General features: G+C 34.3%; 1 protein-coding gene across 5 annotated transcripts in view; it reads left to right on the forward strand.

The window, feature by feature from the left end:
- Positions 1–10,702, forward strand: part of SYT14 (synaptotagmin 14) — a 229,296-nt gene extending 218,594 nt beyond the window's left edge. For 3 of the 5 annotated variants that reach the window (XM_023198346.3, XM_023198347.2, XM_023198349.2), the window contains one exon: positions 108–10,702. In XM_023198346.3, coding sequence (XP_023054114.2) covers positions 108–421 — 314 coding nt within the window. In that variant the 3' untranslated portion in view covers positions 422–10,702. The remainder of the gene's footprint in view (positions 1–107) is intronic. The other 2 variants (XM_023198350.1, XM_023198345.2) reach the window with 1 other exon arrangement.
- Positions 10,703–13,362: the final 2,660 nt, after the last annotated feature.

The following is a 13,362-nucleotide window of genomic DNA, read 5'->3' on the forward strand; positions in this document are numbered from 1 at the left end:
ACCATATCCTTATAAAGTATAAATACTTAATTTTCTTAACCTATAAGAAAATTGTTTTGAGTTTGTTTCAAATTATATTTGTGATATGTTGTTTTTTTCTTCTTTAGATACATATGTTAAGTTAACTCTACTGAATTCCATGGGTCAAGAGATGTCCAAATGCAAGACATCCATTCGCAGAGGGCAGCCAAATCCAGTATACAAGGAAACTTTTGTTTTTCAAGTGGCCCTATTTCAGCTTTCTGATGTGACACTCATACTGTCTGTGTATAACAAACGCAGCATGAAAAGAAAAGAGATGATAGGCTGGATTTCTTTAGGTCTAAACAGCTCTGGAGAAGAAGAACTCAATCACTGGACTGAAATGAAAGAGTCAAAAGGACAGCAAGTATGTAGATGGCATGCGTTGCTAGAGTCATGATGGATAGAATAAGCAAACAGTTATCATCCAAGGCAGCATATTTCCAATTCCAACATTATTGTTTCTACCAAGTCACCATTAGAAGAACTGTTCTTTGAAGATCATATTCAGCCTTCTATCAAAATGCTTTAAGTTTTATGGAAAGAACATCTCATACTGACATAAATGAAGAAAATATGTGTATCTAGTAGAGCTTGTTTGGGAAACTGAAAAACATACATTATTATTGCTAAACTAACAGCCCTCCAGAAATTTAATAAGATGTTTTTGATTTGAAGTTAATTTTAATTTAGCAAAAGAGCCAGTCATTTTATGAAAAATCAAAATTATAAGTGATTTTAAAAACCAGAATTTTAGTTGCAATGCAATTTTAATATCACCCTACATATTATTTATAAAACATAGTTTGACTGGCCAGTCCCTGGTGTTTGTAATGTTCTTTAATATGAAAAAGTAGTTCTCCAACTCTATCATAAGTCATATCTAATGGTGAAGGGTTTCAGTCACACTGAAAATTGTTTTATTTCAGACATGTTCCCTTTGTGCACTTAGTTTCATTGTGCCTCACTTCCTCTCAATAGCACTAAATCTAAGTGCAAACAAGTATTCATTTTCATACAGGAATTTTTTTAATATGTTATTTTTTTAAAAGCTCATTTTTCATTTGCCTCCGCTTTTGCCTGATCCAAAGAGACCAAGTCACTGTACTGGTCCCTTGCAAGTCTTCTAGACAGGTTGTACTGTAGAACTACGTAACTTTCTGTTGAAAGCACTTCCTGTATTCTTGTATTCCAATGTAGGAAGCTAATAGAGCAGGACTTTACTTTAAAATTTCTTTCAGTGATTGACTCTTCAGAATTGCAGTAGTGTGAAAATACATTTTTTACAAACTGAAAATACAGTAGATAAGCTGTTGAAAATGGAAAACAATTCAATTTTAATTTTCTGCTCTGAGTATTTAGTAACCAACACTGCGTAAAGCAGGTAGCATCCAAAATAAGAAACTGTTCTCTCTCTAAATCTTCACTCTTACTTCAATTTATATTTGTGATATAAAGACTATCCAGTTCTCAGTTTGAATTGGAACATCATGTTAAAAACAGTTATGAGATTCCTTATGAAGTTTCTAGTAACTTGTGACTAGACTTTATGAAATTTACAGATAAAGTTCTTCAACGTGATGTCATCTTGTGCCTTTCATGTAAGTTAAATTTGCTCATACAGCTTGAAAGTTGTATTTGCAAAATTAAGCCTTCAATTTTTATAAATGTAAAGATTCCTCAGAACAGTGTCGCAACATCTTTATTTCCTCTGAAGTATGTAAAAGTTGTATAATGTGCTAATTGTTTTAATGTCAAGGCACTTTCATTTGTTTTTATATTTAGGAACTCTAATCAGGAATATTAGAAGCTGTTTTCTTTTTAATTTTACTTCTTACCTAATATATCATTTTATGCATATACTTTATTGGAGTATGTTTTATATATATTAAAAATAGTTTCTTTTTTCTCCTTTTCATTTCTAGTTAAAATAGACAAAAACCTACTATTTACCAGTTCCTAAAAAGCAGTATATCATTGCTTCTAGTCCCAACTAAGTACTATATATTATTGTAAACTAGAACTTGTTATTACCATAATAACAAAACAATGCATAGATATTACTTCAGCTTGGCTATACTGAAAGGCCTTAAAAGATCTCCAAAAAAAACCATGAACTTCTGTAATTTTTAATTTAAAAAATGGCAGCTCTATGCATTCATGCACATGAATTATAAGAAAAAATACAAATGCTATATTGGATGACATGAGGTTTGAGAATGTTTGTTACAGGGCTGCATTAAAGGGAAAAAACCATCTTTTATTGTTATATCAATGAGCTTTTTCCAGGATTTTTTAAATAAATGAGTAAGAGTTAGAACCTGAATCAAATGGCAAAATATCTCATTTAAGTGTTTTCAGCAACAGTATGAAAAAAGACTTGAAGAGGGGATGTAGATTTCACTGAGAAAGTGGACTTAGGCATTTGAAGCTACAGTGATCTTTTTTGACTTTAAAACAACTGACTACATTGCTAACAACTGTTATCTTCCTAATAAAAAGAGTTATAGTCTTATTTGTAACTGTAACAGAGCTTAGTGAAACACATTAGTAAGACCAGCTTGGTGCTTTCACTCTTAGAAAAAGACCTGTTATTTGTTAAATCTACCTGTTTTCAGACTATTCCCAGAATTGTGTGTGTGATTTGATACATCCCTAGGGATTTATCTGGTATAAGTATCAAATCCTTCATGGCCTAAAAATTAATAAACAGTTTTTTAATATTTCTGGAAAGACCCTACCTCCACCCCAGCTGCCAAGTCCTCAAAGATTATAAATTATCTATATGAGTGTGTGTATCTGTATACACACGTGCACTTACACACATACAGCATAAATATGTATATGTATATTCATTTGTAAAGGCAAAGGTGCCCTGGCTTTTTCAGATAACTGAACAGAGAAACATTTCATACGTTTAGGATTATTTTTCTCTTCTGTGTATTTACTAGATATTGTATTTGGTTTGGGTGCTTTCTGCTGCTGTTCTCCTTTACACACAGCAAAATATACATTTGTTTCTGTAGATTGACACAACTATAGTGATTACTCCCAAAAAGTTGTCTATTCTTCTAGAAAAGGATTAAATAAGGCTCAGGGGACCCACTTCACTCTACTGAATCTAATGTACGAGACAGTACGACTGCTTTTTTGTGTGCTTAAATTTGCATGAAAGCTTAATAGCAAAATCTTCTATCTCAGTAATTATAGCAAATAGGGACCCACTGGTAGGGAGCAGGTGTTGGCTCAGAAACCTGAAAAAGACAACCCGCTTTCATATTCTTTTAAAATCCCCTAAGTTTTCTAATAAAATGGTATAGTCCAAATATGACAATTGACCAGCATTTATGGGAGCCTCTAAACCTGGAGTTATGGGGTTTATTTGTCTCCCAAATGAGCTGCAAAAGGTAGTTATTGCTGCCCAGTAAACAAAATGTATGTCAAATCAGTAAAGACTTTGTTTAATATAATATTGCCTTATCTTTCAGAAGCTTTCTTCTGTATTCTTGTGTCTTCAGAACAATCCACATTTTGTTTGAAATCCATTTGCATATTATCTTATTAGTGAATTCTCAATAATGTTGTATTTGCTGACAAGAGTAATAAATTGGACCACAATTAAAAGAAAGAAAACCCAATGAGAAAATATCTAGACTACCTGATTAATATACACATGTTTAAATGTAGGGCCTGGTAAGGCAGTTTCATCCAACCTAGTGAAGATGCCCAGGGCTGTTGGTTAAATGATTTGCTTGATACCGTCATCATTTTCATTTCACTTATCAAGTGAATCAGAAGCATGATCAATAACTGCAAATTAAGATAGTACCAATAGGGGAAAGGGGTAAAAGAATTGAGAGTGTTTGTCAATATGAAGATGAGTGGGGATACTGAATGACATCATAGTCTTCCCAGTGGAAGAAAAAGTAGGCTATGGGAGATGTAAATTTTTGGTGGAGTAAGAACAGTAGTCACCAACAAATATTTTTCAAGATCCCTATCCAGATATGAATAGAAAGGACACAAATTCATTTGCATAAAATTGCCGTTTGCCTACATAGACTAGACAATTCATAGAGATTTTTCACAGTGACAGTTATTATATTATGTATATAGTTACTTTAGTTATCAGTAATTTCACCTTGATAGTTTTTATTTCTAATTTTTTTTCCATTCACTGTCCCGAGTTCATCTGTGGCTTACATTCAAGGTAGCTGTCGCTATTATTATTACTAACCAAACAATATTGAATACGAGTTTAAGCATGCTGCAAAGCGTTTTCTAACATTAATTTTAAAACATCGTCTCTGCCCTCCAAAGTGATGGTAACAGCTATAATTTTCTAAGATCTAGCACAATAATTTATTATTTGCTTGATTCTCCAAACAATACTATGAGGTAAGTAATGTTATCAACATTTTATTGATAAAGACACTGCACCATGAAGAGGTTAAGCAGACTTTCCCAAGGTCATTCAGTAAGTAAGTAAAGAACTGGGATTGGAACCCAGATGTAAATTACTCTAAAACCCATGCTATGCATGTTGCATCTGCCTCCCTGTTTGAAAAAAAAAAAAACAAAAACTACTTAGGACATTGTATTTATCAATAATCCCACTCACCTTGATTGAATGGCAGAACTAAGGGGGAAAAAACAGCTGAGGAAAGAGAAAAGACAAAGAAAAGATCAGACTTTTTTTCTTCTCAGGACACAAATGGTGGTACTTTTGTGTCATTTTGTAGATGACTTTGATTTGCAGAGATTTGGAATTGATTTATCCTGCCAGTTTAGCCTGTCTTCTGAAAGCATATTAATCAGTTCTGCTCCTTGACCACTTTTGGGAATCCAAGGTGTTTTAATTGTTACATGACCCCCTTACTACTCTATGAAGGGCATAACCTGTGTCTAGCCCATATCTCACTCATATCAGTGGTGAGACAAAAGATTTGTCTTCCTCTGCCCTCTCATTGCAATTTATTTATGTTTCTTTTATTCTCAATTTTATTAAGATTTGTCAGGAATTATAGCTAGTTTTTTATTACATATGTCTCTCTTTCCCCCTAGGTAAGTAGTCAATGCCTTGTTAGTATCTTTCTGTACCCCTTTGCTCATAGTAGGCAGACAATAGATATTGAACTAAATTCCCTGTGGAAGAAACCAGTCACACTATTACATGAGTCTTAGTTTTTATGAATCTTGTGTTATGCATGGATTTATTTATCCCTTCAGTTAATATATATTTAAGAGTACTAGATATGTGCCATGTGTTGTTGTTCCAAGTGCTACAGATGCAGAGATAGTAAATTGGTCAAAGTCTTTGCCCTCATGGGGCCTACATTCTAAGGTAGGAAGCTGGCCACGGAATGGATAATTTCAGTCTAGTATAATGAAGCATTAAGATAGAGGCATGCATAGAGTACCATGGGATTTAGTAGAAGAGTGCAACATGGAATTCAAAAATATCTTCCTGGAGAAGATAATCCCTGAGTTGGGTCTTAAAGAACAAATACATGTTAGACTCCCATCAAACTTGAGGATACATGTTCTTTCCAAGAACAAAATGTAAAATAATGATTTCTAAACTATAGTATCCTTAAGAATTATTTTGAAAATTTAACTTGGGCAAGGCGTGGTGGCTTACACCTGTAATCCCAACACTTTGGGAGGCTGAGATAGGTGGATTACTTGAGCTCAGGAGTTTAAGACCAGCCTGGGCAACATAGCGAAACCCCATCTCTACCAAAAATTAAAAAATTAGCTGAGTGTGGTGGTGCATGCCTGTGGTCCCAGCTACTCAGGAGGCTTCGGTGGGAAAATCGCTGGAGCCTGGCAAGTCAAGGCTGGAGTGAGCCAAGATAGTGCCACTGCACTTCAGCCTGGGTGACAGAGCAAGACCTTGTAGAAAGGAAGGAAGAAAGGAAGGAGAGAGGGAGGAAGGGAGGAGGAGAAGGGAAGGAAGGAGGAGAAGGGAAAGTATGAAGGAGAAGGGAAAGAAGGGAGGAAAATTTAACTTGTATTCCAAACCTCCACCTCCAGAGATTCTACTTCATTTGGCCTGGAAGGGAGCCCAATAATCTACATTTTATTAAGCTCTCCAGGAAATTCTGTCTGATATCTATTGATATAGAATATTAAGTGTATTACATAGCATTATTCATGAAATGTTTCAGTGCCTATAGATCAGACCTTTAAGTGTGATAGTGATAGTAAGAAGCAGATTAAGACTTGGATTGATGTTATTCATCTTTTTCTTGTGCTTCCTTACAAAGGAAAATATTTAATGAAAAAAATTAATATTTAATAATGAGTTTCTGTACATTCACATTCAACATACATTTTTCAAAGTGTTTCTTGGTATAATAAATATGTTGATTTTATGGCTTCCAAAAATTCCTTTCCATTATTGTTCAAACATTTCCTTCTAAGTTATCTTTACAATGATGGATATAAAGCAAAGAATGGGGAGGTATTTAGTAATTTCTCTATCAGTATTGTAAATGAAATAAGACTGACCTTTGAGTAAATGTATAGTAGCAGCCATAGGTGCTGGCATTTTTGCATTCTTGTATACAGTAAGATTTCTTGCTTCCCTTTATCATCATCTAAATGACTTCATTGTCATCACACTCATCAGATGAACTGCAGTACTGGATTCTTCTCTAAAAGCTGTGTTTCTGTGACGGCTGCTCTAAACTCTAGTTCCTTGATTGTTTTGTTCTTAGGATCCTTTGTTTCGAATAGCAAGTTAATACAGCAGCCTCAGGACCTTCTCTTTCTCTCAAAATGAATGCTGTGAATAAGGTACATCTGTGTTTCCATTTCCCCTCATTTCAAATGTAGCCATATTTTCTTCTCTGATGTAATATTTTGTGTGAATACATTTTACACTTTGAAGTTTTATTTTCCCCCACAAAGATCTGTGGTTATCCCACTGAAAAATGAGCTTATTTGAATATGGGAAATAATGTTGTCATTGAATTAGGCTGTTTTGTGACTGCAGATGTATCACTGTTTGATTTGGTGATAGCTTGAGGTCTAGTTAATATAATCTTGAGGTAATCAGCTTGATAGACTGGAATTACTAGTTTATTATCAAAAAATGAATGTAAAAATATTGCTCTTTTCTCTCCCTGTTTAGACTAGTATGTGCCTTTTTAAAAATATTCCCTTTCTTCTTCCCTGCCTTTTTTCCTACTCTTATTCATATACACTCAAACTAGATACCAGAGTTAGTTCATCAAAGCTGAATAATACCTATCAAAAAGTGATACCCTGACTTTTTTCTCTTAATCACCTGTACTGGACTGTAGGGAGGACCAGATAGGCTTTCTTGGGGACTACAGAAAGAGCAAAGCGTAATACTCTTTAATCACAGCATGTTTGTTGTTGCTGTTTCAGTGGTGGTTGTGAGGTTGTTGTATACTTACCTTGAATAGTGTGAAGTACCCTAAAATTATGTTGTGTGGGCTGGGAGCAGGAAGGAAACTGATTCTTCGTCTAACAAAAGTTTGGCATAATTTTATTGTAAAATTTCAACTGCTGATGACATGAAAATTTCTAATTATAAGAACAAAGTCACTGCGGTGGCGATAGTTGTGCAAGATGTTTGACATTATTTCTATGTCAGTTTGATAGTCTGTGTTATAAACTGTCATTAGGACCCTTCTTCCCCCTCTTCTTTATTATTCTGATTATCAGTAAATCCAGTTTGTACTGTTAGACTTTTGAGTTTGTCTTTTAAATATCCAAGACTATTACTATTTTAAAAAGAAAAACCATAGCATCTTTATGTTTAAAAATATATATGATGATGTGTTTAAAATGAATAGATAAAATATAACACCCCATTACATACTGAAAAAATAATTTTTCAAACTTTGTTTATATATTCCGTTATTGCTAGCAGTTCATATTAAATATGACTATTTTGTTTAATGAGAAAATAGCAATTTTTCCTTATCTCTGAGACTTACTGCTTCTCTTTGCCATTCACATCTGGTTGAAGGTGGATGGTTGTGAACTTCTTAACGTCACTTCATTTGTCAGTTTCTGGATGTGCCAACCTCCTCCTGACGGTTTAATTTTCGGTAATAATCAAACCATTTATTCCCTCAGGGGTTGGTCCTCATAGTGATTCCTGTTCTTAACCCCCATTAGTGTGAATGGAAGTAATCCATAAGCACCAATAGGCAAAAAGGCCCATAAAGGATCAGTATCCCAGAACCCTGAAATAGGACGGCCACTTCAGTACCCAAGTGTCATTGCAATTCTAATGGAGTAGAAGCCAGCTTCTTGAAGTGAGGATTTGAGATCATTATATCATATTCTCTCCTTTTGGTCTCCTCCCTTCTCCCTCTAGCTTGCACATTCTTTTTATTTTAAATTTTACAGGAAGACTTCTTTTAAAAACCTGGTTTTTAAAATTTCACATGTTGCTTTAACCAGGTGATTTCCCAAACCAGAAAACTGAACTACATACCATGGAGTCATAAGAAGTTTGGGGGCTTTTTTTGTTTTTTTTGTTTTTGGTTTTTTTGTGGCTTTTTTTTTTTTTTTTGTAGTGTCGGGAGTGGGGAGAAGGAAAGGGGAGGAATCGTGCTTGTTTTGGTTTTGGGAAGTCTTTTTGGATAAATAGTGAGAATATTTATAGTATTCTGTAATTATGTGACATTTGTTGTGTGAGGGGAGACCAGAGTAGCTGTTGCACATAAATTGACTCTCTGAATATTTAAACATATTTAAACAGTTGTTTGAAGCAGAGCTAGAAATTAATGGTGATACTTCTAACAGCATTTTGATGTTATAAATATTATTTTAAGTTTATCAAGAGAAAAATTCCAAGAGTAGCTTGCATTATAAAATTAATTGATTTATTATGTTTCTGTATAATTTTATTGAGATTGCTTTTGTTTTTGTGGTGAATATAATATAGTGGCAACAATTTTGAGGAATCTTTAAAGCTGTTTGGAAGAGATGGCCAAACTTTGGCTAAATTTTTACTAGAATTTTGAAATAAGAAAGTGTATAAATATGTTTTCAGTTAAATTAGTCTTGAGGAAGAACAGTTATTATATGAGTTTTAAGGGTCTTGATAAATGTTGGGACCTATTCTAAAACTCATGAGGTTCCTCACTGATCAATACTCTTGCATTGTATTTCATTTCTCAAAATAATGAAATTTTTATGGAAAAGCTCAATTAGCAAAATCTTTTATTCAATATTCCCTTACTCTTCTTTCTTCCTTCCTTCTTTCTTTCCTTGCCTGTCTCCCTCCTTCCTTCCTAGTTCTTTCATTTTTTGAGGCAAGAAGCTTCCTTAATAATATAGTTTCTACAGAGCTTTCTTACTTATTTTTCTAATAATGGATATAACAGTGTGATAAAGTTTAAATGCTCCGTGAGCAAAACTCTTATCAAACAACTGAAGAAATGCACTGCTATTAACCTTTTCCTTGGTCTTGAATTGTCTCCAGCATATTTGCTAGTGACTCTAAACCATTAATGGATCTTATTAATATAAACAAGTATCTGTGTGGTTATCGACAGTGTTGTATTATTGTCACATTTATTTACATTTTTGGTCAAAAATATAAACAGATGCGTGTGTGAAGCAGTCTGTTTTATAGAGTGAGCATATATGTAATCATTTTCATGTAATTGGAAATGTGCTGTGTGTTGCATTTTATTATCATGTCGACTTTTCTACTATGTATACACCGATTGTCTCGGTGCCTTTTTCCTTTTGTATAATTGTATTACATACAGAAATTGCTGACCTCTGTGAAAACAGTGTAAAAAATGTTAAAATTATTATTCCAATGAGATTTTAATGGCAGTTTAATTTTCCAGAGAATAAATTTTGTGTGGGTTAAAAGTTATTTTTCTTCACCTTTATGTAAGAAATCTGTTCACGTTTTAGTACTCACATGGAATGGGTAAACATCTGACTTCCTTGATGATGATATATAAACATCAATCCTAATTCTTGTCATTGACAAATGTTAATATGACTGTTACACAAAATAAAATAATGTCAATTACATAAGGAAATATCGAATGGATATATGTACATGTTGTTTAGATCTTGGGTTTGAAAGGAATCTCATCTAAATGTGCTATAAAATACTGTTCTCAAAAGGTTTGGGTCATATTATTTTCTTTAATTGTAAGTCAAATCTGGCTTCCAAAGAAAATAGACTTACAAATTCAAACATTTAAAAATATTCTCCTTTAAAGTTCATATAAATCACAAATAAACTAAATAGCTTTAAAATGGTCTCACTATCTTCAGCTGGAATACGAACTGTTATCTAGTTTGTTCTTTCACTTAATGTGAATTTGTTGTCATTTTTATCAGTATTGCTATCCTGTTTAACAAAATAATTTTCTCTTTGCCAATAGTAGTTTGTTGATTTTTCATTCTTTTTCATTGTATTGTTTCCCAAAGACCTTGAGTTTAGATATTTTTCATATTTCATTACCTTGTCCATTTTACTTCCAGCAACAAAGATTTATAACAACAGACTTAAGAAGTACTATTTTGCATATGAAAAAGAATTTAAACGTTTGGTGCTCTAAAACTGAAAGAAATTAAAGTTGCTGCATCATCTAATCTCTGATTGTCTCTGAATCCTCAGTTCCATAAATTATCCAGAGCCTTTTTTAACGTTTTTAAAGAGGGGAACGCCAGTGCCCAATTGGTCTGGTTGAGTTTTTTTTCTTTCCTTTTTGTAAAGTCGTCTCTACTGAAATACAATGAATACATGAAACACATCTTCTGCTCAGAATAAATGGATTCATAATGTAATCTTCAAACTATAATTTAAGGAATTTGTATTTCTTCCCAGTGCTCACTGCTGAATTCCTCCCCCACTCTCAAACGTTTTGAGCTTCTATTATTAAGACATTGAAGCTGGGCACAGTGGCTCATGCCTGTAATCCCAGTACTTTGGGAGACTGAGACGCGGATCACGAGGTCAGGAGTTCAAGATCAGCCTGGCCAACATGGTGAAACTCCATCTCTACTAAAAATAAAAATATTAGCTGGGTGTGGTGGTGTGTGTCTGTAATCCCAGCTACTCTGGAGGCTGAGGCAGGAGAATCGCTTGAACCTGGCAGACGGAGGTCGCAGTGAGCCGAGATCACGCCACTGCACTGCAGCCTGGGTGACAAAGCAAGACTCTTTGTCTGAGAAAAAAAAAAAAAAAAAAAAGACATTTAAGGTTAAGCCAAAAGTAACAGATTTGCTTGAGTGTTGACAAAATTTTTTTTCTGAATTGTAAGCAATATCTTACTTAGGGATAATTTATTATTTAATACTTTGAAAAAATTATTTTCGTTTAGGTCTTTCAGAGAATTACAATTAATATAAAGTGAAATTCCAGCAAAAAGTTGGCACATCTGCATTCTTGCTAACAAATCATGAAATTATCATTTTCTATTGTTATAAATGGATTTAGTAGTTATTCATTATAACAGGTTACTATATTTAAGGTATGTTTTTTGTTTGTTTTTCTATTTTTTAAGCCAAAACCTCACCAAACATTATATTTTAATTGCAAATGGATTATAACTCCTTTGATCTCCAATATGCAAAATAATATTTAAATCAACTTTTTCTTTCCATAGATTATCAAAATATTTCGTGATGTTTCCCATTTGAAAATAAAGTCATTCCCAATTTTAAAATAAATGGTCTCAGGTATATATGGAATATTTTATTAGTAATTTGTAATGAATTATTAAAATAAAATACATGTTTTTATGAAATTAAGTACCAAATAAATAGGGCAAATTATGTGAGGATCTCATAAACTTATATTGATTAGTAAGAGAAAAAATGAAAACATCTGCTCAGCATAAAGAAAATATATCTAAAGGAAAACCTTCCAAAGAATACTTTTAATATGTGGTAGAAACTGCCAGTTCTTCACCAAAACCCATGTATTTCTCTTTTTCTTGGTCATATGTCTAGCTTACGTTTCTCACCTTCCCTTGAAATTAGACATGGCCATGTGACTGAGTTCTAGCCAATTGAATACAACCAGAGATGATGTGTACAATTTCTAGGAGGTTTTTTTTTTTTTTTTTTTTTTTTTGAGACAGAGTTGCTCTTTTGCCCAGGCTGGGGTGCAGTGGCACGATCATAGTTCACTGCAGCTTTGATGTCCCAAACTCAAGAAATCCCCCTACCTCAGCCTCCCCAGTAGCTGGGACTACAGGTGCATGCTGCCACACTCGGCTTATATTTTTATTATTTTGTATTTTTTTGTCTCACTATGGTGCCCAGGCTGGTCCTGAACTCGTGGGCTCAAGTTCTCTGCCTGCGTTGGTCTCCCAAAGTGCTGGGATTACAGGTGTGAGCCACTACGCCCAGCCCAGGAGGCTTTTTAAGAATCAAATATGGCCAGGCATGGTGGCACATACCTGTAGCCCCAGTTACGTGGGAGGCTGAGGCAGGAGGATCATTTGAACCCAGGATGTGGAGGTTGCAATGAGCCGAGATTGTGCCATTGCACTCCAGCCTAGGCAACAAAGGGAGTTCCCGTCTCAAAAAAAAAAAAAAAAAAAAGAATCAAATATGCCTTTTCCGTGCATTCTTTTCACTTTCCACTGGCTGGATACAGAGAAAACTGAAAGCTTTCAGGAATGGCAAAGCCCCAAGTTGGAGAGATTCTGGGTCACTGAGTCACCTCACAGAAAACAGACAACCAGGTATGCACGCCTTGGAATGACAGCATAAATAAGGAAAAAAACTTCTATTATATTTGAGCCATTACTTATTTTGGAGTACATTTGTTACTGTAAACAACCAAAACTAAAAAACTATTGATACCTTCCAGTGGGGTTCTGTGAGAATCAAAACCTAAAATACTTTACGTTAACTTAGCAGTCAAGCAGCCAGTGGTGAGGAAATAGATACAGCAGCCTGGAAACCTGTAGCGGTATTTTGCTGTGGCAAAGCATGAATAAACCAGTTGCCTGTATAATGAAGGTGGTCAGTGTGACTGCTAAAACTGTAGTTCAGGGGAAATGGATGGAAAGAGCCAGAGTAGCGGTGTGCTTGAGATGTTCCTTGCTAAAATATATTAAGAGAAAGCAGTAAACTCAAGCAGAAGTTCCATGGCTTTCACGGAGAGATTGAAGGGAATGGAAAAGAGCCCTGAGATTAACTGCCTTGGAGTTGGAAAAGTCTACTGCTTCTAGATCCCAGGTATTAAGATAGAAAATTGAAAAAGGTGTTGAATAAGAAAAGCCCATTGAGACTGCTCAACCAAACAAGGGACTCAACCTCATGGCAAATATCAGAATTGTTTTAGTGTTCCCTCCGTTTCAGAGGAAC

This window comes from Piliocolobus tephrosceles, chromosome 1 (genome assembly GCF_002776525.5).
Source record: "Piliocolobus tephrosceles isolate RC106 chromosome 1, ASM277652v3, whole genome shotgun sequence".
Classification (NCBI taxonomy): Eukaryota; Metazoa; Chordata; class Mammalia; order Primates; family Cercopithecidae; genus Piliocolobus; species Piliocolobus tephrosceles.